General features: G+C 32.5%; 2 protein-coding genes across 14 annotated transcripts in view; both read left to right on the forward strand.

Moving 5' to 3' along the window:
* Positions 1–27,930, forward strand: part of LOC118064016 (uncharacterized) — a 122,891-nt gene that overhangs the window by 29,182 nt on the left and 65,779 nt on the right. The gene's annotated exons all lie outside the window — the stretch shown is intronic.
* Positions 896–27,778, forward strand: LOC118064004 (histone-lysine N-methyltransferase 2C-like). 13 transcript variants are annotated; one of them, XM_035078320.1, is made up of 22 exons: positions 896–1,026; positions 1,891–2,069; positions 2,149–2,326; positions 2,681–2,845; positions 2,946–6,355; positions 6,440–6,554; positions 6,638–6,852; positions 6,936–7,060; positions 7,536–8,357; positions 9,979–10,114; positions 10,239–10,342; positions 10,403–11,252; positions 11,329–11,862; positions 11,974–12,528; positions 12,702–12,865; positions 13,443–13,595; positions 13,964–14,423; positions 14,505–21,212; positions 21,508–22,658; positions 22,857–24,563; positions 24,658–24,840; positions 25,938–27,778. In XM_035078320.1, exons 2-22 carry the CDS (start codon positions 1,919–1,921, stop codon positions 26,028–26,030), a joined length of 17,979 nt encoding a protein of 5,992 aa, XP_034934211.1. In that variant the 5' UTR covers positions 896–1,026; positions 1,891–1,918; the 3' UTR covers positions 26,031–27,778. The 13 variants fall into 13 exon arrangements, with proteins under 13 accessions (XP_034934211.1, XP_034934212.1, XP_034934214.1 ...); XM_035078321.1 differs by having other exon boundaries at positions 13,967–14,423; XM_035078323.1 differs by having other exon boundaries at positions 13,979–14,423.

The following is a 27,930-nucleotide window of genomic DNA, read 5'->3' on the forward strand; positions in this document are numbered from 1 at the left end:
AGATGACTGGATCGGAAATTTCGCGAGAAACACAATGGTGTAGGTTAAAATTGTTTGGCACGCATAGGGGGGGAGTAAATCGCGAAAAACCGCTCCCCCTCGCGAATTTCTCGATTTCTATGATAGATATGAAAAAATGTTTTAAATAAAAGTTGTTCAGAATTGAATTTTAATAAAAAAGTATTGAACACTTTTTTTCATATCTATGATAGATAAAAAGTTATTCGCGACTGAAGCTTCACTATTGACAAAAGCTTCAGTCGCGTCTAAGAAAATTAATAAAAAATACTTAATGTTAGAAATATTACTTTTTGGCGATTTATTTCGAAAAATGAGATATTAAATTTCATTTTTAGAGAAAAATTTTTTTTTTTTATTAATTTTTTCATTATTTTTATAAACAATGAATTATTTAAATCATTCCCATATTGGTTCAAATGCACCGATCAGCCCGATTTTGGGCTCAAAATGTGCAGAATTAAAAATGGAACATTTCATCTATGCAAAGTTTTTTATTATTTTGCACCTGTTAAAAGTTATACAGGTATAAATATTTGGTTAAATGTTCCATGCGTGCCAAACAATTTTAACCTACACCATTGTGTTTCTCGCGAAATTTCCGATCCAGTCATCTATAAATCATTAATTTGGCCGCAGCAAACCAAAATTATCCCATTTCCCTCATTTGACTGGACTATATTCTGTAAGTCAGTAATACTAATCGATTCAATTTTGATGAAAACTGAACTATTAAAATAAAATTAAACCACTTGCATTTCTATAAACACCGTGTATTCGAAGGTTTACCTTGAATTTTATCAAGTATGAAGCGCCATCTGAAAACTCCGGGATCTGAGTGCTTCGCTTATCGCGGCCTCTTCCGTTGAAATAGTTACTTTATGACATTTTGTTCCGTTACGTGCAAGATGTTTACTCAATTTGACTGTGCAAAATTCACCATGGCGCCCGGAAAATTAGAGTATGAAAGTGCGATGAAATCGCTATCGGAAGCACATTAATTATCAGGTATGTATTGATGACTTTCTAACCGTTGAATATACAGTAATAACAATAGCTAAATCTCTCTGTATAGTTATAAGTGCTAAAACGTAGGGACGTGTGTTTATAGCCTACAAACCCTGACATAGCAATGGCGTTTCTGTCGAGTCCGAAAAATTTTACACAGCTCCGGAATCATTTTATCAGATATTTACGTTAATTCAATTAATTTATAGTCTTCTGTATATTTTGTTTATATTATATTGTAATATTATAGTTGACGATGATAGTTACCGCAAAAAAGTGTCGACGTCGGTGGTTTTCTCTGTGTATGTGTATGTGTGTGCTCATGTCTTCTACCCCAGAGTAGGCCAGAACAGACCGCGCGGCACGCCATCCTGCTTACGATTGTTCATTGAATACTTTCTTCATCGCGGTTACCATCCACGTTTGTTGAAAACATTTACTTTGTTTCAATATTATATACGAAATTATCCATGATATTTTTTAAATTCACTACATTTCAAAAAAACTTCATATTTATATTAATAAACAATAACTTCTCAATTTACCTTTTTTAATGAGAAGAGAGGGGATACAAAAACAATTAAGTGCTCTACTGTGAATACGTTCTATTCGACAATACACATTCATTATTTGCATTTGTTGCATTATTTCATTAGTTTAGGGCGATTTCAAGTTTTGATATCGCCTAGCATGTTTTACTTCATAAAAATGAAATATAAATATTATTGTTATTTAATGCAAAAAAAGGCATTTTATGAATAGATAATTTGATATGTTGTAAAAGTGTATAATTGTAGTTAGTTTAAAAATGGTTTAAACTCATAATTAAAATGTTCATTTTTACAAATGCATTTTGTTATTTAGAATTTCATAGAGTCCATAGCGGACTGCCATGGATGATGAAGAACGTCTCGACGGTGAGGAGGAAATGGAGCTCGATGAAGCATCCGATGGGGAAGATGATGATGAAGAGACTTCAGGGATTTCCGTCTCACCGGCAAATTTGGAACAACTTTTAGGTGTTCCATCTACGCCTGGCAATGGTTTTTATTCAAAAAAATTCATTAAAATTTCAATTACATGCTATTATTAAATTTACATTAACAAGTTTATTTTCTACAGTAGGCACTGAAGAAGTTTTTCATGACCCTTTACAATATCCAAAATTTCCGTTCCCTGGCGGCAAACCATTAAATATCAGAAGAGGACCGGGAAGGCCACGAAAAGAAAGACCTCCTGGATCAATCCGTGGTGGAAATTCACGAAGATACTTTAGTAGAGGATCAACAAGAGGAAAAGGGTAATTTATACTTATTATTTTAAACTTGATACCCGTTTTAAAATTAAAGTTAAAAAATAATTATATTTATTTAATAAAAAAATATATATATTAAAATCAATGTCATAATAAAATTTTTTTTAACATATTATATAAGTGTTGTAAACTATTTATTAATTTATCATTAATTTTTTATTTCTTTTGAACAAAAATATTGTGTTAGAAAATGTTATAAAATAAAAAGAAACGATTATTTATATTATGTGAATTCGACTCTAGGCAGAAAATTATATTTTTATCATTAAGTTCACAATGAAAATAAAAATTGTCCGTGAAAATAAAGCAATAATTATTTTAACTATAAAATGTTTTTAGATCGGGATATGCAAGAGGAATGTTACGACGAACGAAAAGTAAAGATGATGATACCCATTCTGAGTCGCCAAGTCCCCTTAGACTTACAGATGATCCAAGTATTGATGGTGAATTGTCAGGAGCAGATAAATCAATGCCAGCACCAGAGGAACCTCCAGAACAATGGTACGAGTTATGTTTAATAAAAAAAATGTCTAATGATTAAATGTATAAAATGAACAAAATCAATTAATTTATTCACAATATTGTTTTATTTTGAAATTAGGCCTGGAAAAGTATGTGCATTCTGCAATTTAGGAGAAAGAAGTCAGTTAGGTCAAGGTGAACTAGTTAGACTAATGTATCCTGAAGGATTTACACCTGAGAAAAAAGCCAATCGTGATGAAACACCTGATCTCTTAGATGTATCTTCTTTTGGTGATAAGAGCCCACGCGGTGCAGCAAGCGGTGGTGCAGTTACTTGTCGTAGACAAAAAAGTTTGGCAAAGTTCAGAAATTCTAGTCTAACAAATTTTTCAGAACCTATTGAAGAGTTGACAATTGTTGGATTCTCTGAAGAACCAGAATTAGGGATTCTGTTTGAGGCGTCTGGGCATTATTTTGTTCATCAATCTTGTGCTATTTGGTCAAGTAATAGCCAAGTATTAATCACTGAAAATATAAGTCCAGCGATAGTGCAAGCATCTTCCCGCCGTTGTGCTTATTGTTCTCATTATGGAGCTGGAATCCCTTGTAAAGTGGGATCGTGCAATCGTTATTTTCATTTACCTTGTGCAGCAGCCTCTAGTTGTTTTCAAGATATCAAAACATTGTCTTTATTTTGTGGTCAACATCTCGGACAAGTACCACTTTTGTTAAACAGTGATATCACATGTATGCAGTGTTATAGTATGGGGGATTTATCTAATTTAGTGATGTGTTCAGTCTGTGGAACACACTATCATGGTAACTGTATAAATTTGACAATGATTCCTAGTGTTCGAGCAGGCTGGCAATGTTTGGCTTGTCGAGTTTGTCAAGTTTGCCGTCAACAAGAAGAATTGTCAAAAGTGATGGTGTGTGAGCAGTGTCATAAAGCATATCATCCTAGTTGTTTACGTCCCGTCGTTACTACTGCTCCAAAACATACTTGGAAGTGCAAATGTTGCCGTGCTTGTACAGATTGTGGTTCACGTACACCAGGTGCAGGGCTTTCATCACGTTGGCACGCTAATTACACAGTTTGTGATTCATGTTACCAGCAGAGAAATAAAGGCTTTTCATGTCCACTTTGTAGAAAAGCATATCGTGCAGCAGCTTATCGTGAAATGGTACAGTGTAATTCGTGCAAAAAATTTGTTCATGGCACATGTGATCCCGAAGCTGATCCGACAACGTATCAGCATCGAAAAGATACTAAGCCTGATTATGAATACATTTGTTTATATTGTAAAAATCTTGCAATAGCAAAACGTAAAGATAATGTTGATGACTATACTGGAGACTCTAGTTTCATAGGCTCTCAAGAAAGTTTATATGGCGATGGAGATTCTTCAGAGTTTGATTATCAAGATGAAACTCTGTATTCTATAGGACTCGGTAAGGGAAAACCATTTTGTGCATCAAAAATAGCCAAAAAAAGGTTAGGATTGCCGGGTATAATTGGTCGACCAAAAGGTGTTGGAAAAGTTGGATATCAAAAAAGACAAAAAATGAATGAATTTGGCCGAAAGCGTGGGCCAAAAGCTAAAATGAGAGGAATATTTGGTGTACCTGGTGTAGGTTTACAAAGACCTATGTCTGACTCTTTTTCAAAAGAGGATGAGCCAGGTGTAGAAAATAGATTAGTTTTATGTTCGGCAAAGGATAAATTTGTTTTAACTCAAGATATTTGTGTTATGTGTGGAGCGATTGGTACTGATGCCGAAGGTTGTTTAATAGCTTGTGCCCAATGTGGACAGTGTTATCATCCATATTGTGCTAATGTTAAAGTAACAAAAGTAATTCTCCAACGAGGATGGCGTTGTTTAGATTGTACAGTTTGTGAAGGTTGTGGAGAACGTAATGATGAAGGTCGTTTAATACTATGCGATGATTGCGATATAAGTTATCATATTTATTGCATGGATCCACCCCTTGATTATGTTCCTCATGGTACTTGGAAATGTAAATGGTGTGCAGTATGTCAAGTTTGTGGTTCTAATGATCCAGGATTTAATAGTAGTTGGCAAAAAAATTATACCCAGTGTGGACCTTGTGCTTCTCATACTGCCTGTGCATCTTGCCAAGAACTTTATAATGAAGGGGATTTGATAATTCAATGTGTACAATGTGAAAGGTGGCTTCATTGTGCGTGTGATCACATTAAAACTGAAGCAGAAGCAGAAAAATGTGCGGAAGAAGGTTATAATTGTATTTTATGTCGTCCTAGAGATGTTCCACCACCTCATTTTATTTCTAGTTTAACAAAACAACAAACACACAAATATTCAAAATCACCACCACCAAGTACACGTAGTCCAGAACTTTATAAGCCTACTCCACAACATTATCTTGTTGATGGAGTTTATTTATCTGAAGCAGGGATGCATCATATTAAATCATTAACTTTTGAACAACAACAAACTCGAAAAAAGCGAAGAAAACTTTTGCCTATTATTGATAAAGATGCTGATATTATGGCGACTATTGAGTCAGTTGTAGCAGGAGGAAGTCTAGATAATTCATTAGAAGAAAATGGTGGTAAATCAGATTTGATGGATGTTAAAGATGAACCTGGTGAAGTACTAAAAGAAGGTATGGTTTGGACACCACGTGGTGATCAACCGCCCCCTGAGGGATTCAGTATTTACACTACAGAAAATGGAGTTACTGTTTTAAGACGTAAACGACAACGAAATTTACAAAAATTAGGAATTGGTGGGTTTGTTGTTAGATTGAGAGGAACTAGAAAGGAAAAAGATGAAGAGGGTGAATCAGAAAGAGGTATTGATGGTGTCTCATCAATGTTAAATGATGATAAACCACGAAAAAAAGTACAGAGGAGAAAACCAAAGACAAAACTCTCTGAGTGTTTTCCTCTTTATATGCAGGAAGCATTTTTTGGTAAGGATCTTATGGACATAACTAAGGATAAAGATTTGAAAAGTAGTAGTGATAGTGATAATGAAAAAAATAATTTCGGTAGTACTACCACCATTCAGTTATCTCAAGAAGAGCTGAAAGCTATTGAACAGGTTAAAACAAAGTCAAATAAAGAAGAGCAAAAGTTACCAAATAATGCACATGTCAAAAGAGAAGAGATTATAGATGACGATGCAAGTGATACTGAAGCTCTGGGGGATATTTTACCTATTTCATCTGATTTACTTGATAATGAATTAGTTAATACAATTATGAATGAACCTGACGAAGATCTTGCTAAAGCTAGTGAAGTTTTAGAAGAACTTGATGATACACCTGGTCAAAGTAGAGATGAATTAACAGATATTCTCAGTCCACATTTCAACTTAGAATCTATGGTTAGGGATACTGGTTTACCCAACATGGATAGCAAGGATGTAGAAGAAATATTTAAAGGTGTTTTAACTGATGAATCACAAGAGTCTCAAGAGTCATCTGTTTTTCCAGTACAAAGTCAACCATCTCACACTCCGTCTTCAACAACTTCTTTAGTGTCGCCTTCACCTCATCCTGGTAATTATTGTTTTTTTTTTTCTTTGAATAGAAATAAATCTATTTTAATATTTAATATTAATTTTGACTATTACATATCGCTAGGTATACCTCTTGTAAGACCTCAAGTTCCTGGAGCAATATCTACTGTCGGTCAATCAAACTTGAATTCACCAATGAGTTTTCCACCACCATCTCCGTATCATTCAGAATATAGCAAGTAAGTTATTATTATCAAAATTATTTTTAAAAATATATTTAAAATGTGATAATATAATTTAATTAATAAAAAATAAATTACAGTAGTCCACAATTTAGTCCTGCATTTTCTGAACCACCCAGTCCATGGGTAAATCCTGATGAAGATGTTACAGCGAGTACAGCTGGAGCTACAATTTCATATAATCAACGTAGTAACTTGAAAATGGAAGCAGATGAAGCTCTTGGAACTGGGGCAACAATATCCTCTGTTCTCTATGCAAATATAAACCATCCGGAATGGAAAATAGATTATCCTGGTAAATATTAATTGATGATTAATTTTAAAATTGTTATTTTATTAAGATGATGATAGTAAAAAAAGATTTACGTATTAATATAGCATGGTCGGAAAGATGCAAACAAATTTTGAAAAAATGGCGGGCACTACCCAACGAAGCAAGAGCACCATATTTGACACAAGCGAGGGACAATAGGGCTGCTATTCGAATGAAAAAAACTCAACAGGTGAGTCGACTCAAGATTTATCAAAGTTGACATTTAAATAATAATATATTTTCAAGTGCAAATAAGATTTTTTCTTATTAATCCATAAATCTTTACATACACATTTAACAACATGTTTGATATTTTGAATATATCGTGAATACTCTGTTACAGTAAATCTTGACACAATTGAAGCATAAAAAAGATAAATATATTTACTAAACATAAAAATGACTGTAACAATTATTGAACTTTTTACATAAAAAAGATAAAAAATATCAAACATAAATATTTTTGTGTGGCTCTATTAATAATGGTTGAACTACTAGACGTAATTCATTAATTTAATTGAACATTGTCAACGTTGTTAACCTTTCCTCAAAGTATCTAACTTGGAACCTTGTTATCTGTAAAAAGCAAGAGTCAGAGATAGAGTAACTAAAAATAAATTAGAATTTTCAAGTGCGTGAACGTGTGACACCCATTAAACCTACAGATATCCAAGGATTTACCAAGCACGACCCCAGTCACCACAGCAAGCGCACCTACCATCATTACCAAACCTGTCACAACAATGCCATCAGCTCAAGTATCTTCGGTAGTAGCAACAGGAAACGCAGGTCAAAAGCCGATAGGACTTTCGACATCGATGGCTGGTGATAAATCTCAACAGAAAATGACAGGAAGTGTTCCATCAAGTGTAACCGGGACCGGGATCATAGTTGCAGCAGCTGCTTCATCAACAACTTCAGGATCGATTACTCCTGGGGTTGGTAGTCATCTAGAGGAGGTGTGTGCGGTTTCGGGACCGCTGAAGCAGCTAACATCAACCTCTCCAAGTCTTTCCCCAACCTCTACCAGTTCATCCTCTTCTCGCCCTAGTTCCGTGAATTCAATAAACTGTGTTAATAATCTTGTACACCAAGAACTTAATGGTGTTGTTGGGTCTAAATTAACACAGTTGCCAGCCACCACGGCTATTTGCACAACATCAACCACCTCTTTCTGCAATACGGGCATCGGGGAAGGGCAGCAGCAGTCATCAGCACCCGAGCAACGTTCTGCATCTACTTATATTACGATTAGTACCAGTGCTATCGTAAACAGCCCAAATGTACTTCCTCAGGCGTCCCTTGCTGCCACCAGTAGCGCTCTCGTGGTGGCCGGCACTGTACGCCAATTATCCTCGGTAGATCATCAGATTAGAGTGCTCACCCCATCTGAAATTATGCGCACCCTCCCTTCCCTCAGCCAGGAGCACTACGATCCGCCACCCACTGCAATTATTCACACTGTACCTGTACAGACCCCGGTTATGGTGAGCCACCTATAATGTGCCTCTAGTGTCTTGCATTGTAAAAGTATATATACATTTATATACCAATACCAATCTATCAATTTTTATTTTTTTTATATTTTACTTGTAATATTCAATATTTAGATCAAAATTTATTCTTATATTCTTTTAGTAATATCCAACCTTTGTTTGATAAATGTTATCTCATAGATATTACCCTATTTTTTCGCTTCGAATTATTATTTCAACTTTTTATTATCTAAACCACGATATTATTAAATAGTTTTATTTTTGAAAAATTTTGATTTTTTCAATACTCTTATTATGAGTTCAACAAAAAAACTTCATATTAATCGGCAAATATGCTATATTAGATATTTCCTCCATTATATAATGTACAATTTTTTATCCTAAATTCATAGAAAATGTACGTATTTTTCCATTATTAACTATATCTTCCAGATTATCCTAAACGAAATCCAATTCTTTTCCTTTATTTCCAATCAATATCTCCAACTATCAACTAATAACATCTATTTTATTATTATTATTATTATTATTATTATTATTATTATTATTATTATTATTATTTCATTTTAGTTCGGTTATGGTGCTACTGAATTTTATAGTCTTGATACTTTAATACATTGAGTAGATAAAAAATGGCGCATTTATTATTCTAATAGATGCTTTACTTACTATCTTCAGTTTAAAATAATTTAGTCTGTTTCTCATCAAAAACAACAAAAATTTATATTTCTAATCAGATTATATGCTATTCAATCAACAGATGAATAAATTTTCCATAACAATACTATTCAGGTTAAACATACCAATGGATGGATAATTAAATTCAAAAGATGTAAAAAAAAACTCATAATTTCGAATGCTAAATTAATTCTTTTTAAAAGAATTTTACATTTTTTTAATTCAATAGACTTGGTCTTAAAAAAATTAAAAATATTTTATAAAATTTTAATTTTTAGTTTGTTAAAATTTTTAAAATCCTTTCATCTTTTGAATAGTATCCATTTGTTAATCTAGTTATTCTATTTTGCACGTTTATTTTTAAAAAATTCACAGTAGTAAGGATATAGTATCAATATTTTGATGTAAAATTGGTATCTAAAAAACATGTTTTGGGTGTTTCTCTGGTTCTGAATGGTGGCTGGATATTTTCTACCGTATCTCTGCACAAAAATCAAGATTTTTTTTAAAGTTTTACAGTAAATAATCAAACTGGTTAATAAATTTTACAACTTCTTTTAATTTTCTTTTTCATTTGCGAATGTTATATTTTGATGTATAATGTTGGCTGATTGCATACTATGCCTCATTAATAAAATAAGTCGATTTCTGTTGATCATTAAATATTATGAAAACCGTGTTGTTTCTTTGGTCTCGTATCTAAATTTTATAACTTTAATATTTTATTTATACAATATTCATTACTATGTGGAGTATTTTATTATCCATTTTTTAAAATAAATTTAGTTCAATAAGTTTTTCAACCACATCTAATTCTAATGATTGAAGTTATAAAATTTATTCTATAAATGATTGATGTTGTCGATAGATGAATATGAATGTAATGATCTCAGACTAAATAAAAATATCTAAATAATTTTTAATACACTTTTAGGAGCAAGAACGATTAGTTAATCGTGACCGGACTAGCAGAGAAGCTGAACAAGAACGTCAATGGAAACAATTACAAGCACTAAGGCAACAACAGGCTCAACTACAGCAACAAGTTATTCACGAACAACGTGTTCATGGTAATATTATAAGAACACTACTTGAAAATCCAATTTAAATAATTCATGTTATTACTTCAACCATTTAATATAACCTTTCTTTTAAAATATAATTTTTTAAACATTTGTTTCATTTTTTATTTAGCTATGGTTAGAGCTCATCGACAAATAAGTGACGAAAACTCTTCTCAATTAAATGTTGATGCAAATGCTGGATTAACAACTCAACTTCAAGTTTCAACATCACAGGTAATACATGAACTATTTTTAGTATAACTTTAAATGATTAATTAAATAAATTTTCCTTAGGATACGAGTTCAATTGGATCTATTACATCGCCATCCTCAGGATCTCGAAATGCATTTGCTACTCCACCAATAAAATCAATTCGTAGTAATGCTCCTCAAAGTCCGCGACTAATAAATCAACCTTGTACAACAGTTGCACGTCCTATAAATGCTGCTGTTCGACAAAATGTACCAAATACTTTTGCTCAACCTTTATCGCCATTTTCACCACAAGCACCACAATCGCCACATGATGTTCCACAATCGCCAGCATCCTCGCATACTTCTGAACATTTTCAACGATTCGACAACTCTGAAATGACGTCTAGTTTTGCCCAAAATCCTCCAACACCACGTTCAATAATATCAAATACAACTACATATGAAACTTCACCCAGAAATGATACATTTCCTCAAACACCAGGTACTCCACGTCCTATTTTTAATCCTCCTACACCTCGATCTTCCACCCATGTTTATGCTCCATGTCGTACTCCAGATCCTTACAACAGTCAACCTCCTACACCTTCAACACCAATTAACTATCCATCGCCCAGACAAGAATCTCGGCAAGATATTCAATCACCAATAGAAGTATTCAATCAACAACCAGAACTAAATCTTCAACTTCGAGATTTACTCCAGAGACAACAATTCAATAAAAAAATTGAAAGTACATCAGGATCTTGGACAGACAATCAAACTAATAATGAAACTACTCAACAACAGTTTGACAATAATCATGTTCAAATTCCTCAACATACTCAATCAATGAATAATCCTGTAGAAGGAACATTTCGACATCCACTCCCACCTGGAATTAGACCAAGAATGCCTATTCAATTGAATGTATTTATTCGAAACTCAGCTGGTAAATTTTTTTTTTTCGTTTTCATACTTTATAAAATAATTTAAAACTTAATTATGATGAAAAAATACATTTTTAGGCATTGTAGATACCCGATTACAAGGTGTTGACTCTAGAACGAGAATGCTTTTGCAAAGACCAACAACTAACACAATTTCTCATCATATACAAAATCAGCCTCAACATCAACAACAAAGAATGGTTGTTCCCAGGAATTCTGTAACTGAACAATATGACATGATTCAACAGTCACAAACTCAGCAACAACAACAACAGTCTTCACAACCACAGCAACAATCACAACCGCCTCAGCAAGCTCACAGATTTCCCGATTCAAATCAAGGGCATAATCAAAATATAGGACGATTAGTGCGAATTAATCAAAGCGTAAATCAAAACGTGAAGATAAGCAATGCTCAGTCAATGCCGAAATTATCAATTTCAACATCAACTATCAATGAAAATCCATCGGCAACAGAGTCTTCAGAAATTCCAGATAATGTTACAGCTGAATTAGAAAAGCTAGAACAAGAAGGTACTCCTATGGTAGAGGTCGAGGGTGTCAGTGCAATACTAGGAGAATTAACTACTGATGATGATGATGAACTTCTTGGTACGTTTATGTATTTTAATAATTTTTTAAAAATTTAAGTTTTATTTTTTTATGCTTTAATCTTAACACCATTAAATTTTTTACATCATTTTCAATTTATGATTTCTACAGCAGCAATGGGTGGCGATTTTAATATCTTGGAATATGCAGATCCTGAGTTACATAGTATTACTGGTGGTGAAAAAACGAATATTTTAGATATGGATTTGGAACAAGTAGATGAAGAAACTAAGGATGAGAAACAGAAAAAAGAATCAAAAGATGAAGACGAACAAAAATCTAATGTTTTAACTACTACTCATCCAAATGCTATTGGAGCGTCGAACGCTTCTGCAGTTACATTATCTAATGAAGCTCCTATAGTAGTCTCTGTAACATTAGCTTCTCAATTGCCATCGATCACTGCTACTTCTCAAACGTCAGTTTCTCAACAAACACCTGAAACATTAATAGCACAGAATTATTCACAAGCAGCTGTTGTTCAACAGCAAATGCATCAACAGGTTCAACATGCTGTAGCCTTGGGTAGACCTATACTCCCAGGAACTAGATTACTTTCTCCAGATGGTGCTGTTGGTGTTGTTACTTCAACAAATAGCGTTACTGTTAGCTATCCATCTACATTTCCAAATCAAGTAAAACGCATCCCACCACCACATATGCAGTGTAAGTAATTTATATGGCTTTTTAAAATTTATTTGATCAAAGCATTTATTTACATAAGACATAATTAGGAATCATAAAAAATTATAACTTGGGAAAATTGAATGGCATATAATTAAGTCTAAAGCTTTCTATTAAACAGTACTCAAAATAGGAAAGTATTTTAATTATTGCAGTACAACACCAAAGATTAGGCATGCGATTAACTGGAGTCCAAAGTGTAACAGGAAAAGTTGTATCTATAGGTCCAATGATAGGACCTCGAATGCCATTAGCACCACCGCCGCCACCACCTCCACCCTATCCAGGACCACCGCCGCCTTATCCGGGTCCAGTACAGGTTAGTATCAATAAACTTACATATATCTAAAATTGATGCATTGCTTTTTAACTTTTCGTCTCAATTTATTTCAAATGTATCAGCTGTTAGTCTAACAGTACAAATAATGTATGTTCAACATAATTTAAGTCGAATATGAACATCGACAAATTGCTTAAGTCAAATTTGAATTTTTCAAGTTTATCCGTGATTAACTATTTAAGAACAAATTCAAAACTAGTGTATTTTATGTATTAACAGAGAATAAATTAAAATCTTCAGAGTTGTAAGTTATCGCTATACGAAGTTTAATTCTTCATCAAGATTGATAAAACATTTTTGAGGAAATATAAATACATTAACAGACGTGGAAGCGGGCATGTTTCTCTAAACATTAATCAGTTGAATTAGCTAATCAAGTAGTTAATTTTATTCTCCACAAATAATCATCGTTGCAAAATATGAAAATTTTAACGATAAAAATAAATATTAGTAAAGTAAACAGTAGACGAGTGAATTTTTATTTAAAAAGTAATGGCTGATATAACAATGTTTTGGCCTGAGTGTTTGCAATGCATTGGTGTTGGTGCATGTCTAGATGGGGCTGTGTCCAGGTGGGCGGGGTATGCCGCGACCCTCGGTACATATCGGGCATCAAACGTCTGTTTCGAGTTCTCCAATGACTCCCATTGTTCACATGGGTGCACCAGCAATTACTCAACACTCTCTACGAAGACCCCTACTTCTCCAGGTGAGCAAGGCTTGGGGCATTTAAAAACTAGAAAACTTCCTATTCTGTCTATCAAAGATAATTTCATTATTTTAAATAAATATAAAATATATTTATATATTTATATTATATATTTTATATAAATAAAAACGATTTCATTATTTCATCAACACACATAATCAAATTCAAAAACAATTAGTTATTAATTTAAATTATTAAATAAATATTTTTAACGTTTTAATGTTTCAATGTTATTCGAAGCGTTAATATTGGCTGCAGCAAGATGTGTAATTGCATGATAATTTTCGGTGCTCCCTGGTCAATTAATTAAACATAAAAAAATCTTTTTAATGAATAGTTTTTGAGTTTAAATTGAATTTAACTGCCAGCAGCCATGTTCACAGGAGCAACCGTTATTACTGGAGGATCTGTTAGAACAAGAGAAGCGTGAACAAGAAAAACAACAACAACAAACTCAGCCACAAATTCAAAAACAACAAACACAGTCTCAACAATCAAAACAAAAACAAGAACCGGAACAACCACAACCAGATCAAGATCAACAAAAAGAGCAAGAACAGGATCAACGACAACAACAACAACAACAACAACAGCAACAACAACAACAACAACAACAACAACAACAACAACAACAACAACAACAACAACAACAACGGCATCCACAGCAACAAGTTACTATTACAACTACTACTTCAGGAACACTTTTGAACGAAAATGAGTATGGATATGGAAGATTATGTGCAGATGTTCTTGCTTCAAATGCTCTAGGTTCACCGCCTCAAGGTATTCCTAATGCTTCAAGTATTAATTCAACAATTAGACCTACAGGTAAGTTTGGTTCATCTTTCAAGTACTAATTATTTTAATTAATAATTAAATTGATTAAAAATTGTAAACTTTTTATTATAGCGCGAATATCTTCATTCAATATTTCTCCACTTCCGGCTCCACCTGCTCCACCAGAAATTATCTCAACAGAACAAGATCGTCAGACACAATTACAATACGAACAATGGTTAAACCATCAACATCAGATACTTTCGCAGCAACAAAAATATTATGAAACTGAAGTTCAAAAGTTGAGGAAAGTTCGGAAATCATTAAATAGTAAACAGAGACAACTTCGAAAATCTGGAAATGAATTAACTGAAAATGATGCAGCAGAACTTCAAAGAATTTCTAGTGAACAAGCTATTTTACAAAAACAGTTAGATGCTAGTAGAAAACAAACACGTCAACATGGTATGTTGATACAAGAATATCATAGCAAACAACAGCAAAGACAAGTTCAAATGCAATCAAACGAATCTTGTTCTTCATTAATGTCACCATCACAACATTCATCTCCCATGCATAGCCCTGCTGCTCTAGTTTCTCATAGTCCTGTACCTGGAAATGTTTCCAACATGATTCCACATTCGCCAGCTACTTCAATAATACAACAAAGCCCTAATTCGTCAGTATTACATCATAGTCCAGGCTCTCAACAATCTACCAATAACATAGGTTCCATCTCTCCGCATAGTATGCAAACTTCTCCAAGAATTGGTACTCCACATTCTCAAGGTGAAGAAAGCCCATTTAGTCCTGGTGCAATACCTTCTTCAAGTATTTGTGGGCCAGCAACACCTCGAATGACATCTCCCCAGCATCGGACAGTAATTAGTGGAAGACCTGCAACGAGTCCCAGTCCATTTCCTTCAGAAGCTCGTACACCACAACAATTAATCGGAGAACAAGGAGTTAGAATGCAAAATATACATCAGAGATTTGTACGACCAACAAATATTGGTGATATTGGTCAACGACCACGTTTACAGATACAAGGAGGAATAATATATGGCCAAAGATCGCCTATTGGTAGTCCTCAATCAGCTCAACAACCAATGATGACTCAACAACATCAACAAATGCTTCAAAGGCAACAAATGATTCAACAGCAGCATGAAGTTAGTGGAAATAATTCAGAAAATCAAAATTTAATACATCAACGTACAATTCAAATAGCACAACAAAGGCATCAATTAATGCAACAACAAAGAGTTCAATTTATTCAATTACAGCAACAACAACAACAGCAGCAACAACAACAACAACAACAACAACAACAACAACAACAACAACAACAACAACAACAATCAGATCAACAGCAGCAAGATCAACAACAAATTATGCAAAAACCACCTAATTCCCCAATGGTCTCTCAGCCTATTAGCTCACCTAGTTCACAACTTCAACAAATGCAACAAAATTATGGACAACGTTCAAGCTCTCCTATGCCTCGTAGTCCTATAATACAACAAACATTAAACTCACCTATGCTTCCTCAACAATTAAGTCAAAATTCTCAACCTCCAAGTCCTATGGGTACTCGAGTTCTTCCTCCTCAATCACCTTCACCGATGATGAGTCAATACCAGCCGCCAAGTCCACTAACTCGGCCGTCAACATCTCCGATGCTCCAGCATCAATCTAATAATCATCATCCACCACCGTCTCAAACGCCTACTTCGATGCCGAGGAGTCCAATGATAACTGGATCTCCATTACAAATACAAAGAAGACAATCAAGTGGAAATAGTCCAGCTATGCCAGATCGGCCACAGAGTACAGAAAATCCTGGTACTCCTCGAACTCTTCATACCTCATATGGTCTTAACACTAATCAAAATTCAGGACTTATGGTTGATCAACAACAACAACAACAACAACAAGAATCACAATTAATACAAGAAATTCAGCAGTCAGAACAACAACAACTATCACAAACAATGTCGCAAGAGCAACCAAATCAATGTAATGATCATAATCAAAATTTAGGTGGTGGAAATCCACACAATCCTACTAATCCAATTCCTCTTTTTGCACAATTTGGAAGATATGGTTATTTTAAACCTGGTTTAAGAGGTGGTTCGCCAATGTGGTCAACTAAACCAGAATCAAGCAAAGGAAATTCAGCTGAACCTCGAATTTCGACAACAAATACATCTAATATAATGCCAACAGATAAACCAAACACTTCAAACATTGTTCATCGAAAACCAGGAATATCACAATCAAAAATAAACAGCTTAGTATCTTCTGATTACAATGACTTTGATGATGATTCACATACACCACCTCAAACACCTCCAACAACTATTGAATCTAAAATGAATGTTCCTGCGAATAATGATTTACCTATTGACAAATCATCATCTATTACTTTGTCATTGGAAAGTCCTGAAAAGTTAGAAACAATTCCTGACACTACAGATTATGATGATGACAAAACCATTGTTAATGAAGAGGTGACATTAAGTTCAACTGCACAGAGAGATAATGATGATATTACTGTGATTGAAGGATTCGCTGAATCATCACTAGTTGATGTCGCACTAGGAGCTCTTGATTCTGATATTCAGGAAGAGTATGTTCTCTTTGAACCTGATATGGTAGTAGATCTTTCAGTAGATAGTAATGACTCTCTTAGTAATGCCCTTGTTAATAATAGCAATCAAAGTCATGATTTAGTTCAAATACTTGAAATTGAACAACCTCATGTTGACGACCCAACACTTAGTGATGATGATCTTCTTTCAAGTCATAACGAAAATAAGAAAAGTTTACATCTAGGAATAGTACGATCATTACATAGTGGAAAAAGACTTGTAACACCTGAATCTCCAGAAAGGGAAGAAATGAATGTAGATCCTTCCCCAGACAATTCACCTTTCATGGATCATTCATCCGGTCAAGATCTTATGGCTCTTGTTGGAGCATCTGAAGTAGTAATTATTGATCCTAGTACTAAATCTCCCGATGATAATTTATCAAAAGAATCTTGCGGCGAAGATGAAACAGATAAATCTGAAAATGGAAATGATGATGTTTTATCTAAAACTTTTTCTTCATACTCTGTAGAAATGAGTGAATCTAGAGGAACAGAAGTTTCGGAAAAAAAGAATTCTCCAGCATCAGAAACATCACATTCTATGATGAATATGGACTTAATAGACGTGGACACTAAAATAATTGAATCTAATAATTTAACAGGACGTAAAAATCTTGTAACATCTACTGCAACAGAGAATAATATTGCAACACAAGAAAGGGTTACTGAATCTGAAAGTGAAAAATCTCTTGTAATGTCATCAAAAACATTACCGTCTTCAAGTGATACTAAAAAACAACAGACAATAATGCCAACTTCAATGGCGAGCATTGTAGCAGATGCAAAAATTGCAGCAAAACTCAGTCAAACTGTAATGGGAGTTAATATGAAATTACAAAAAATTAATTCAAACGACACCTTTGAGGAAAATTCAACATTAAAAAATGATTTACCAAACTCTAAAATTCAGGAACATGTATTGGAAAAAATAGCACTCAAAGACATGGAGCAACTTTGTAACATATCGAACGATAATGTAACTCTTCTACCTGTGTCTGTTCAAACAACAGATTCATTAGTTAACTTAACAAAACTCGCAATCACTGTAAAACCAACTTCAGTAACATTATTACAACCAAAGGTATCAGTACCTAATCTCTCTTCACAACATTTGGTATTTGATGCTAATGTAAATAATAAAAATGGGTTGGAAAAGCAAACCTGTAATAGTAAGGAACATCCAAATGAAAAAGAAGAAACAAAATTAGTGGGTGGGAAAAAAAATGTTATTCAATTAAATATCATATCTGATAGCTGTGTGGCTCCGAATGAAGAAGTGATTAAAGAAAGTCAATCCAATAAAGAAAAAGACACTGATTCATTGAATACAACTGATGAACTTGAAAGTATGTTAGAAGCAATTCATTATCCAGCTGAAAATATAATCAATTGTGAAAAAAAGTGTGATAATAAATCAGATCTTTCATCTTTTAAACGAATGTCACCGGTATCTGATGAAATGTCTTTAGTCAATATTTTAGAAAATGATACTGAACCAGTGGTAATAAATGAACGAAAAAAAGCATTTTCAGTTGAAAACAAATGTCAACATGATCCATTTGAAACTGAACCAATAAAACAATCATCAGTGGATTTAATACCATCACCATCTAAATCAACACTTCGAGGTACCAAAATGTTTTCTGAAAATACGAGAAATGTTAATGATGAATCATCCGATGAACTTCTTGATATGCTTCAAAATATTATAGAATCAAAAGAAATGGCAAATACACATAGTCTAGATGAAGATAGAAACAGAAAGTCTAGTTTAATATATCACGTACCAGCACCTTTAGACACTTTACCATTAAATATTCTTCAAGATTCATTGATGGATCTAGAGCAAACGCATCAAGAAAAGGGACATGAAAAAATTGTCACAGAAAAAGAAAAAATATTAAAAAGTACAAGAGCAATTACACCAGTATCAGAGAGTTCATCAGTAAATCAAATAAAAAGAAGCTCACCAACACAAACAGTAGATGTTCAAACAGCTCCATCGGTTACTGTTGCTGTAAGTACTGTATCTCATTTACAGAAGAATACTACATCAGTTCCACATTTATCGCCATTATCAAAGCCCACTGAACTGACATCAAATGTTGCTAATGTTTCTCATCAGCTTCGAACTCTTTTATCTTCTCTTCAAACCAATCATTCTCAAAGCTATACTACAACACAAACTGCAATAGTTACTATGGTTTCATCAGCAACATCTGCAAGTCAAATGGGAAATATTATAACGACAGTCACTTCTTCTACTTCTAATTCTCTTAATAGCTCACCATCAAATTTAGGTTTCAAATTTCAATCTACCGCTGAAACTGCATCAACCACGCTGAGCAACATTAAATCATCTGTAGATTCAGGAACAAACGTTACATTTGCTCTTCAATTAAAAGATGCAGCAAACATCACTTCGTCATCTGGAAAAACTATACAACCAGAACAATTTTCACGAATAGTTACAAATGCAGTTCAAACACAATCTATGGTGACTTTACCAGTTACACCAATAACAAGATCTACAACTAATTCAGGAATTTCAATTACTTCAAACGCAATGTTGAATGCAATGTTATCTGGAACAACTTCTGCTAAATCTTCAATAGCAGGACCTCGATCAAATACAATGTTAACTCAAACAAGTAATTTATTGAGCTCAGTTGTACCATCAGCTTCGATTCAAAGAACACAAAATCTTCAAACAATTATCCAAGTAAGCTCCACACCTTCAACCATGGCTTCAAAAATTGTTGTTAATGCAGCTTTAAATACTGTTTCACCATCTATACAATGTGTAAAAACTGTTCCTCCACCTTTAGTAAATATGACAACAAACACCATCAATGTTACAACATCGATTTTGCAATCAACATTATCTCAGACTTCAACTCTTTTACATTCACAATTGACATCAGGTCAAATGCAATATAAAACATCAGCTCTACCAATTGATAATAAAACAAAAGAATCAGAAAGTCATATAGATTCTTCAACAAAAGAAGGAGAAGAAGCTAAAGTGGCAACACCAACAGTCAAAGTAGAAGTAGAAGGATCAAAAACAATAAATCATCGAATGGAAGATTCTCAAAACGTTCTTTTAAAACAGCTTTTACAAAATACTGCATGTGCGACTACCACAGTAGCTTCTAGCACATCTCCAACAACCAACTTACCAGCAGTATCTTCTTTAGAAGTTCAATTAGCACGTCCATTACCTCCTACTTCTTCTAATTTACTTCCACCATTGCTTAATAAAACATCCATGATAAAACTGACAACTCCAAAACAAGTGTTGACCAGAGAAACTTCATTTGTATCATTAGCTGCACCCATCAATTCGACAAGTCCTCCATTAAAGGAAGAACCACAAAAAATTAAAACTTCTATATCGCAACCTATTACGACAATATCTCAATCAACTGTTAACCAAAGATCTATTGATTCGGTAGCTGTTAAAACAACTACTCAATCTCATCAGCTTATTACGTCAATGATTCAATCAAACCAATCAACTACTATTTCAACAGTAAATCAAATGATGACTGCAATATCAAAAAATGAAGAACCAACATTAATACATCAAGATACAGTTTCAACTCAGGCATCATTACAAGTCAAGACATCAACAAATGATTCTCAATCTACTTCTATTCAATGCTCTACTCCAGTTTGTGTAACAACCACAACATCATCAATATTAACAAGAACTGATTCTACTTTAAATCAACCTATCACGACGACGGTAACACCAAAAATGAGTATATCACAAGTATCTGGTAACATCCCACCATCTTCTCAATCATCTATGCCAATTATTACGATGCCATCTCAGACACCAATGTCTGAAACTTTAACACAGCTTTCTGTACAAAAATCTTCTCCGTCTATTCAAGTGCAACGGCAACAATCACAACCTAAATTAACAGTACAACAACAACAAATATCAGACACTTCAATCCAACCTTCAGTGCCTCCAGCGATGGTCCATTCTCTTGGTCCTCATCCGCACCATCAACAAGGTACAATTACACAACATACAGTGCCTTTAGTGGAAGTTAAAAAAGAAATCCTCGATGAAGTTTTATCCGGCAGTATGCATACTCAGCTCACTGATACCAAAGACTTTTTTACTGCCAAAGAAGAATTCACCGATGGATCAATCGATGATAAAACGGGTAAGTTTCCAAATATTTTTAACATTACGCATTGTTTATTGATACTACTTTGGACAAATTTTAAAAAGATACATATAAGATTGCGTTAATATGCTAATTAAAACTGGTATATTTAATAGAAGCTAATAATTATAAAATAAATTATCAAATATTAAAGAAAAATCATTGATTTTATAAATATCTGACAAAAGTAAATATTAATTTTTTTGATGAAATTTTATGAAATGATTAAAATAATATTTATATCAAAAATATGTATATATATATATATATATATATATATATATATTTCTAGATCTTAAAAAATTAAAGAGGCGCCAATATCAACAAAAACGTCGACAAAGTCAAGGAAAAGATGTTTCAACACCACCACAAAAAAAACGTTCTAGGAAAGTTTCAAAATTAGATGAAGATTATGACACTTTTATTGATAATCTTATGATTCAATTACGCCAATTACCACAAATGACAATATTAGAACCATTATTGGGGCGTAATTTTGGAATATGTCCGATATATGGATCTGGTGATTTATCAAAAATTGGAAGTCAAAAAGATTATAATCCAAGAACTGGAGATCTCGTTGGTATTTATGGTAATGCAAAATGTCCTGGAGTATGCGATCATTATAACACTCGACCTTTTGGTGATCTTGAGCCGTCTCCACCAGAACAGCCAGTTTCAACTCAGCGAGGTTTTTATGATCAAGAATTTCCGCCATTAAAACTAGATGATTCAATAGAAAAGAAGGAAAATTTATTAACTCGTGATGTTGATACCCCTGATACAATAATTAGTTCATCATCACCTGAATGCGTTATTCCTGATTTTGTTTATAATTTTCCTGGGTTACGACTAATTGATGAAGAATCAGATGAAGATTCTGATTGGTTAAAAAGAGTTTCACCAATTTTACCACTTGTTTCACCTATTCCAATTAGGCTTAAACCAGAATTTATAAAAGATACAATAAAACAAGACAAAGAAAACATTGGAGCAAAGCTTGGGAAATCTCCACCGATTATTTTGAAAGAAAACGGAAGTGTTACAGTGACACTTACATTAAATAGTCAAGCTGCCGATGACATCATGGGAGTACTTAGAGATCTAGCTAATATACTGAATATTTCACCACCAAATGGATATCAAATAGTTGAGAGAACGACTACACCACCAAGTCAAAAATTAGGACTTTATCGAACTAAAGGAAAAGATGGAAAGGAAGGAGCTCCTATTGATATTCAAAGTATCCTCAATGGTGCTGCTAAATTCTGCCGGCACTGTGATGTTGTTATTCTTAACACTTTAATTCGGAAAAAAGTTTCGGATTTACCATTTTTAAGCAAAGAGGAAGCTGAACCTGGTGATGAATTATGTTTTTGTTCTGTTGCATGTTATATGCAGTTTGCATTAATGCATCGAACACCTGCTAATTATCAAGGAAAGGTAAAGTGTCTTTTTATTTTTAAAATTTAATTAATTAATTTTAAATATTAACAATTTTTAATGATAATATGATATAAAAAATATCAAATTTTTCTCTGTCGATTATTTCTATAAATATTAAAATTTATGAAAGTAATTGGTGGAGAAAAATGATTACTTAAAAATTATTTTAAATGATTTATTTTTATTGTTTCATAGGCTGGAGCAGTTGTTGATCACCTTTGTCAAAAATCTACAGTAAAACCAACACACAATATTGCAAAGAAACCAAACCATGAAAAAAAAGTTGTAGAAAAACAGTCTATTTTACAACTAGAAAATCATAATGTAGAGTCACTAGAAATTTGTAATGATTTAAAAATAAAAATGGAAAATGAAGAAATAGAAAATCATGACATCAAAGAGGAGCATATTCGAATAGATGAAAAACGCCCTAAAAAGCATCTATCTGAAGAACTTATAAATGATACTTCTGATGTAGGACCACCTTCTAAATTATGGAAAGGACTGCGATATAGAATTTGGAGTATTGGAGTAATGCAACCTTCCACAAAGTACAAAAAACCATCTGATAAAGACATTACTGATTTACTATTTCGCATGGCAGTAACAGTAACTCCGGTGAAAACTGATGATAGTCGACGGTGCATGTTTTGTCAAATTCAAGGGGACGGAGCTGCTGATGGGCCTGCTCGTTTATTAAATTTCGATGTTGACAAGTGGGTTCATTTAAATTGTGCCCTTTGGTCAGAGAATGTTTATGAAACTGTGAATGGTGCGCTAATGAATTTAGATACAGCTCTGCAAAATAGTCTTGTTTTAAATTGTATTGTTTGTGAAAAACCTGGAGCGACAGTGAAGTGTTTTAAAATGCGATGTACAAATGTTTATCATTTAAGTTGTGCAGTAAAAGATGGTTGTGTTTTCTATAAAAATAAGAGTACGTATTGCTCTCAGCATGTACAAAAAAATGAAAAAGATAGTGAATTAACAACATTGGCAGTATATCGTCGAGTTTATGTTAATAGAGATGAAAATAGACAAGTGGCAGCAGTAATGCATCATTCAGATCATAATCATCTTTTAAGAGTTGGTAGTTTAATATTCTTGAATGTTGGTCAGCTTCTGCCACACCAACTGGCTAATTTTCACACCCCTAATTACATCTATCCAGTCGGATACAAAATTGTACGGTTCTATTGGAGTATGAGACGACCTAATAAACGTTGTCGATATGTTTGTTCTATTCATGATGTCTCTGGAAGACCAGAATTTCGAGTACTTGTTCAAGAACCGTTTCAGGAAGATATAGAGCTACGAGATACCTCACCTAAAGCTGTTTGGAATCGAATTCTTGAATCTCTTGCAGAAATGAGACGATCAACACAAAGTGTACAACTATTTCCACGTTATGTATCAGGAGAAGATCTTTTTGGTTTAACAGAACCAGCAGTCGTACGGGTGCTTGAAAATCTTCCGGGAGTTGAAACTTTAACAGATTATCGTTACAAGTATGGAAGAAATCCACTATTGGAATTACCTTTAGCAATAAATCCATCTGGAAGTGCAAGAACTGAGCCAAGATTAAGAAATCAACTCCCATGGAAAAAACCTCACACCCAACGAACTGGCTCTTCAGCTCGAGCATCTTTTGCCCCAACTGCTACCGTAGCTGGGGAAGTTGCTTGCCCTTATTCTAAACAATTTGTTCATTCTAAAAGTTCACAATATAAAAAGATGAAACAAGATTGGCGCAATAATGTATATTTGGCCAGATCTAAAATTCAAGGTTTGGGGCTTTATGCTGCGAGAGATTTGGAGAAACATCAAATGGTTATTGAATATATTGGAGAGATTATTAGAACTGAACTAGCCGAAACGAGAGAAAAACAATATGAAGCTAGAGTAAGTTAGATATTGGTGTTAATCAGTTTATTTATTTTATTTTTATATTTTTATGTTGAATACTTTTTTAAACTTCTTGAAAATTATCTTATAGAATCGAGGTATTTACATGTTTCGTTTGGATGAAGAAAGAGTAGTAGATGCAACTTTATGTGGTGGACTGGCACGATATATCAACCACTCGTGTAATCCTAATTGTGTTGCTGAAATCGTTGAAGTTGAAAGAGATCTGAGAATAATTATTTTTGCAAAAAGAAGAATTTCACGCGGAGAAGAGGTAAATAGTTGTTTTTTTCTTCTTTTTAATTGTAATATTCATAAAAATATTAAACATTTAATCAATTTTTCTCTGAAATAAAGCAAAAATCGGTAATACAGTATAATAATAAAAGATGAAATGACCTTAACTAATGCATTATTTACTACATATATAAGAATTCTAAATTTTTTATTGTTATGCTAATAATAATAATCATCATAATAATTACTTTACACCTAATTATATAACAATAATAACGCCTATACTTTCCCCGTGATCTGGGAGGGCGTAGACTACTAAGTTTGGAGTGTCTACATGACAGGTTAGTGATAGGCCTGGCTTGTGACATCCATGAGAGCTCTGATCCTCTTCTCAAGTTCGTGAACAGCTTTGAACTATTGGGAAGGGATGCGTTCCTATATAGAGCGGCATATCAGGCAGTGCAGAACCTCGGTTAAATACTGATAAGTCAATGTAGAATGTCAGCACAATCAATATATCCTCTTGATGAAGGGCATCGAATCTTATGATTAGAGATTGTTTGAGATCAGAGCACTAAGCTACTTGGAATGAAAATTATTGGAAAGTTTTATTAGTTTTTTTTTTTATCAAAACCTTCATTATTCCTATGGCAAAAGTAGGCAAGTTTAATTTCGAATTTAGTACTGTTGAAGAGATTGAAGTAATTACCATAAATTGCGAGTAAATAGTAAATGGTTCACTTCATCATATATTTGTGGCTCAATCTCTAGTTTAATTCATAAGAAGAAAACTGTTTTGCTTTCAATATTATTTTTAAATTCACAGTGAATATTAAAATAAAGAGCCACGATTTTTATAATTAATTTTGTGGAATGGATTAATATTAATATTTATATTTTTTTATAAATTATCTTTTATGAAGGAAACCACTTTTGATGTAACTTTGAAGTCTGATGAATTCATGTCACTGAATATATATTTTTCTTATTTATTTTATATCATTTTATATATTTATGAGCTGTAAAAGAAGATTTTATATTAATTTAATAACTGTGATAATAAATATAATAATGAAATTTTTATTTTTTGATTTTCCTTAATATCGTAATTAATATTTAATTTGTATTTTTCAGCTGGCATATGACTACAAATTTGACATAGAGGATGATCAGCATAAAATAGCTTGCTCATGTGCAGCACCTAACTGCCGCAAGTGGATGAATTGAAGGCAAATCTGCTGTTATTGTTGCTATTTTATTAAATACAGACAGATATATATATATATATATATATATATATATATATATATATATATATATATATATAATTTGTATATGAACTATATGTATATTTATAAAATATATATATATATATATGTATATTATATTATATTATATATATTATATACACATACGAAATTGTAAAGTGCCATTGCAGTTTGACTAATTGATTTACCTAGTAAAGTTGGTGCTAAACCATCATAACATTCCTCCAAAGTTGTATAATATTAGTTTTTACTACAGAGAAAAAAAAATATCTGAAAAAAAATTAAACTACATGTACATTGAGCTGTGTGAACACTTTCACAATGAATTGATATGACTAATTTTTTTGCTGCAGAAAGACTAATTAAAAATAGAATATAACTGTTGAAAATGTAATAAGTCGTGTATGTAAACGAAAAATTTGTATGTTTGTATGTGAAAAATGGAAACCAAAATTTACAAAAAAAAAAAATAGGTTTCCGTATTGTAATATAAAAAAACATTAATTATAGCATATACTTTGCACTGTGTTTGTACATAGTTAGAAATTCATATTATTTTGAATCACCAGAAAGTTATGTATCATAACAGTACCTAATGTAGAATTATATACAATTATAACTATTTGATTATACCTTAATAAATCGATAACAAATTTTATTTTTTATTTTTTAATTTGTAACATGATTTATTAATAGCTGTTAAACTATATTTTCATAATTCGTTCAATTACTATCTATATGATTTTAATACTAACAATAAGTTATTATATCTCCATTAAAAAAATCTAATATTCGATTTTATTTATTACAAAACATAAAGCCAAAGTGCTAGCGTTTTTAAGACACAATTACTTATTTTGTCACTTTTTTAAGCTGTTTCACTGTGTTGAAAATATGATTTACTGTTAGCACTTTATAGAGACGTACATAGACTCAATCATCAATCTTTTACATGGGTCATAATTAAAATAAAAATAATAGAAGCATTTTTTATTCTTTCTTTTATTTATAAAATCACTCATTATTATTTATTAATTATTGTACGGTATTCCAATTTTATTTATTCCCTACATAATCTATTATACAGTAAATATAAATAGATTAAGCCAACTAGCTTTCTTCCTATGTAAGACATTCTGTCATATTGGTACGAAAAGTTTCAATTTTTCCGAAGGATAAAAAAAATTTTTTGTAGAAGTTTGATGAAAAAAATTGTAAAGGAATTTTTAATCATCTTTTCACAGTAGTAAATGTTGTATGACAATAAAAGATACTTCTTTTTTCCGTAAGACCGATTATTTTTAAGATAATTTTCATTAACGTATAAAAAATAGTGTGTATCCTTTTACACTTTTGTATTGAGTATACCCGACAATCAGTATGAAAGTACTAGCAAATAATTATTAATTCCAGATGATGGAATTTTTATGGTTAACCATTTTTTCCAATAATATTAAATATTTTCTAAACATTAATTAATCAACTACTTAACAATGCTTAATGAACAAAGTAAAATAGGTGTTCTGGTATGTGCCTACATTGAACATACAATTGCCTTAACTATTCAAATATAACAATTCCTAGTTTTCACTTTATTAAATATATATATTTTTCATTAATAGTTACAATTCACCTTCATTTGTTTATTATAGTTTCCAAAAACTTAACTATTAATTTATTTAAAAAATAACCACCTTATATACATTTAAGATAAAGTGACCTTTTTAAAAGCAAAATATTGGAAAAATAGCTTTGAAATACTTGGATATCTACTATTAAGTCTCTAAATTTTTTGTGAAAAATAGAACTAAATATCCAAAATAGAATACACTTTTTTTAGATTAATCCAGACTCATTAG

This window comes from Chelonus insularis, unplaced genomic scaffold (genome assembly GCF_013357705.1).
Source record: "Chelonus insularis isolate UGA/USDA-ARS -01 unplaced genomic scaffold, ASM1335770v1 contig_151_pilon, whole genome shotgun sequence".
Classification (NCBI taxonomy): Eukaryota; Metazoa; Arthropoda; class Insecta; order Hymenoptera; family Braconidae; genus Chelonus; species Chelonus insularis.

Coding starts and splice junctions, on each gene's coding strand:
- LOC118064004 (XM_035078320.1), top strand. CDS start 1,919: ATGGATGATGAAGAACGTCTCGACGGTGAGGAGGAAATGGAGCTCGAT. Junction 11,253..11,328: donor ATTTATTCGAAACTCAGCTG/GTAAATTTTTTT, acceptor ATACATTTTTAG/GCATTGTAGATACCCGATTA. Junction 14,424..14,504: donor TTCAACAATTAGACCTACAG/GTAAGTTTGGTT, acceptor TTTTTATTATAG/CGCGAATATCTTCATTCAAT.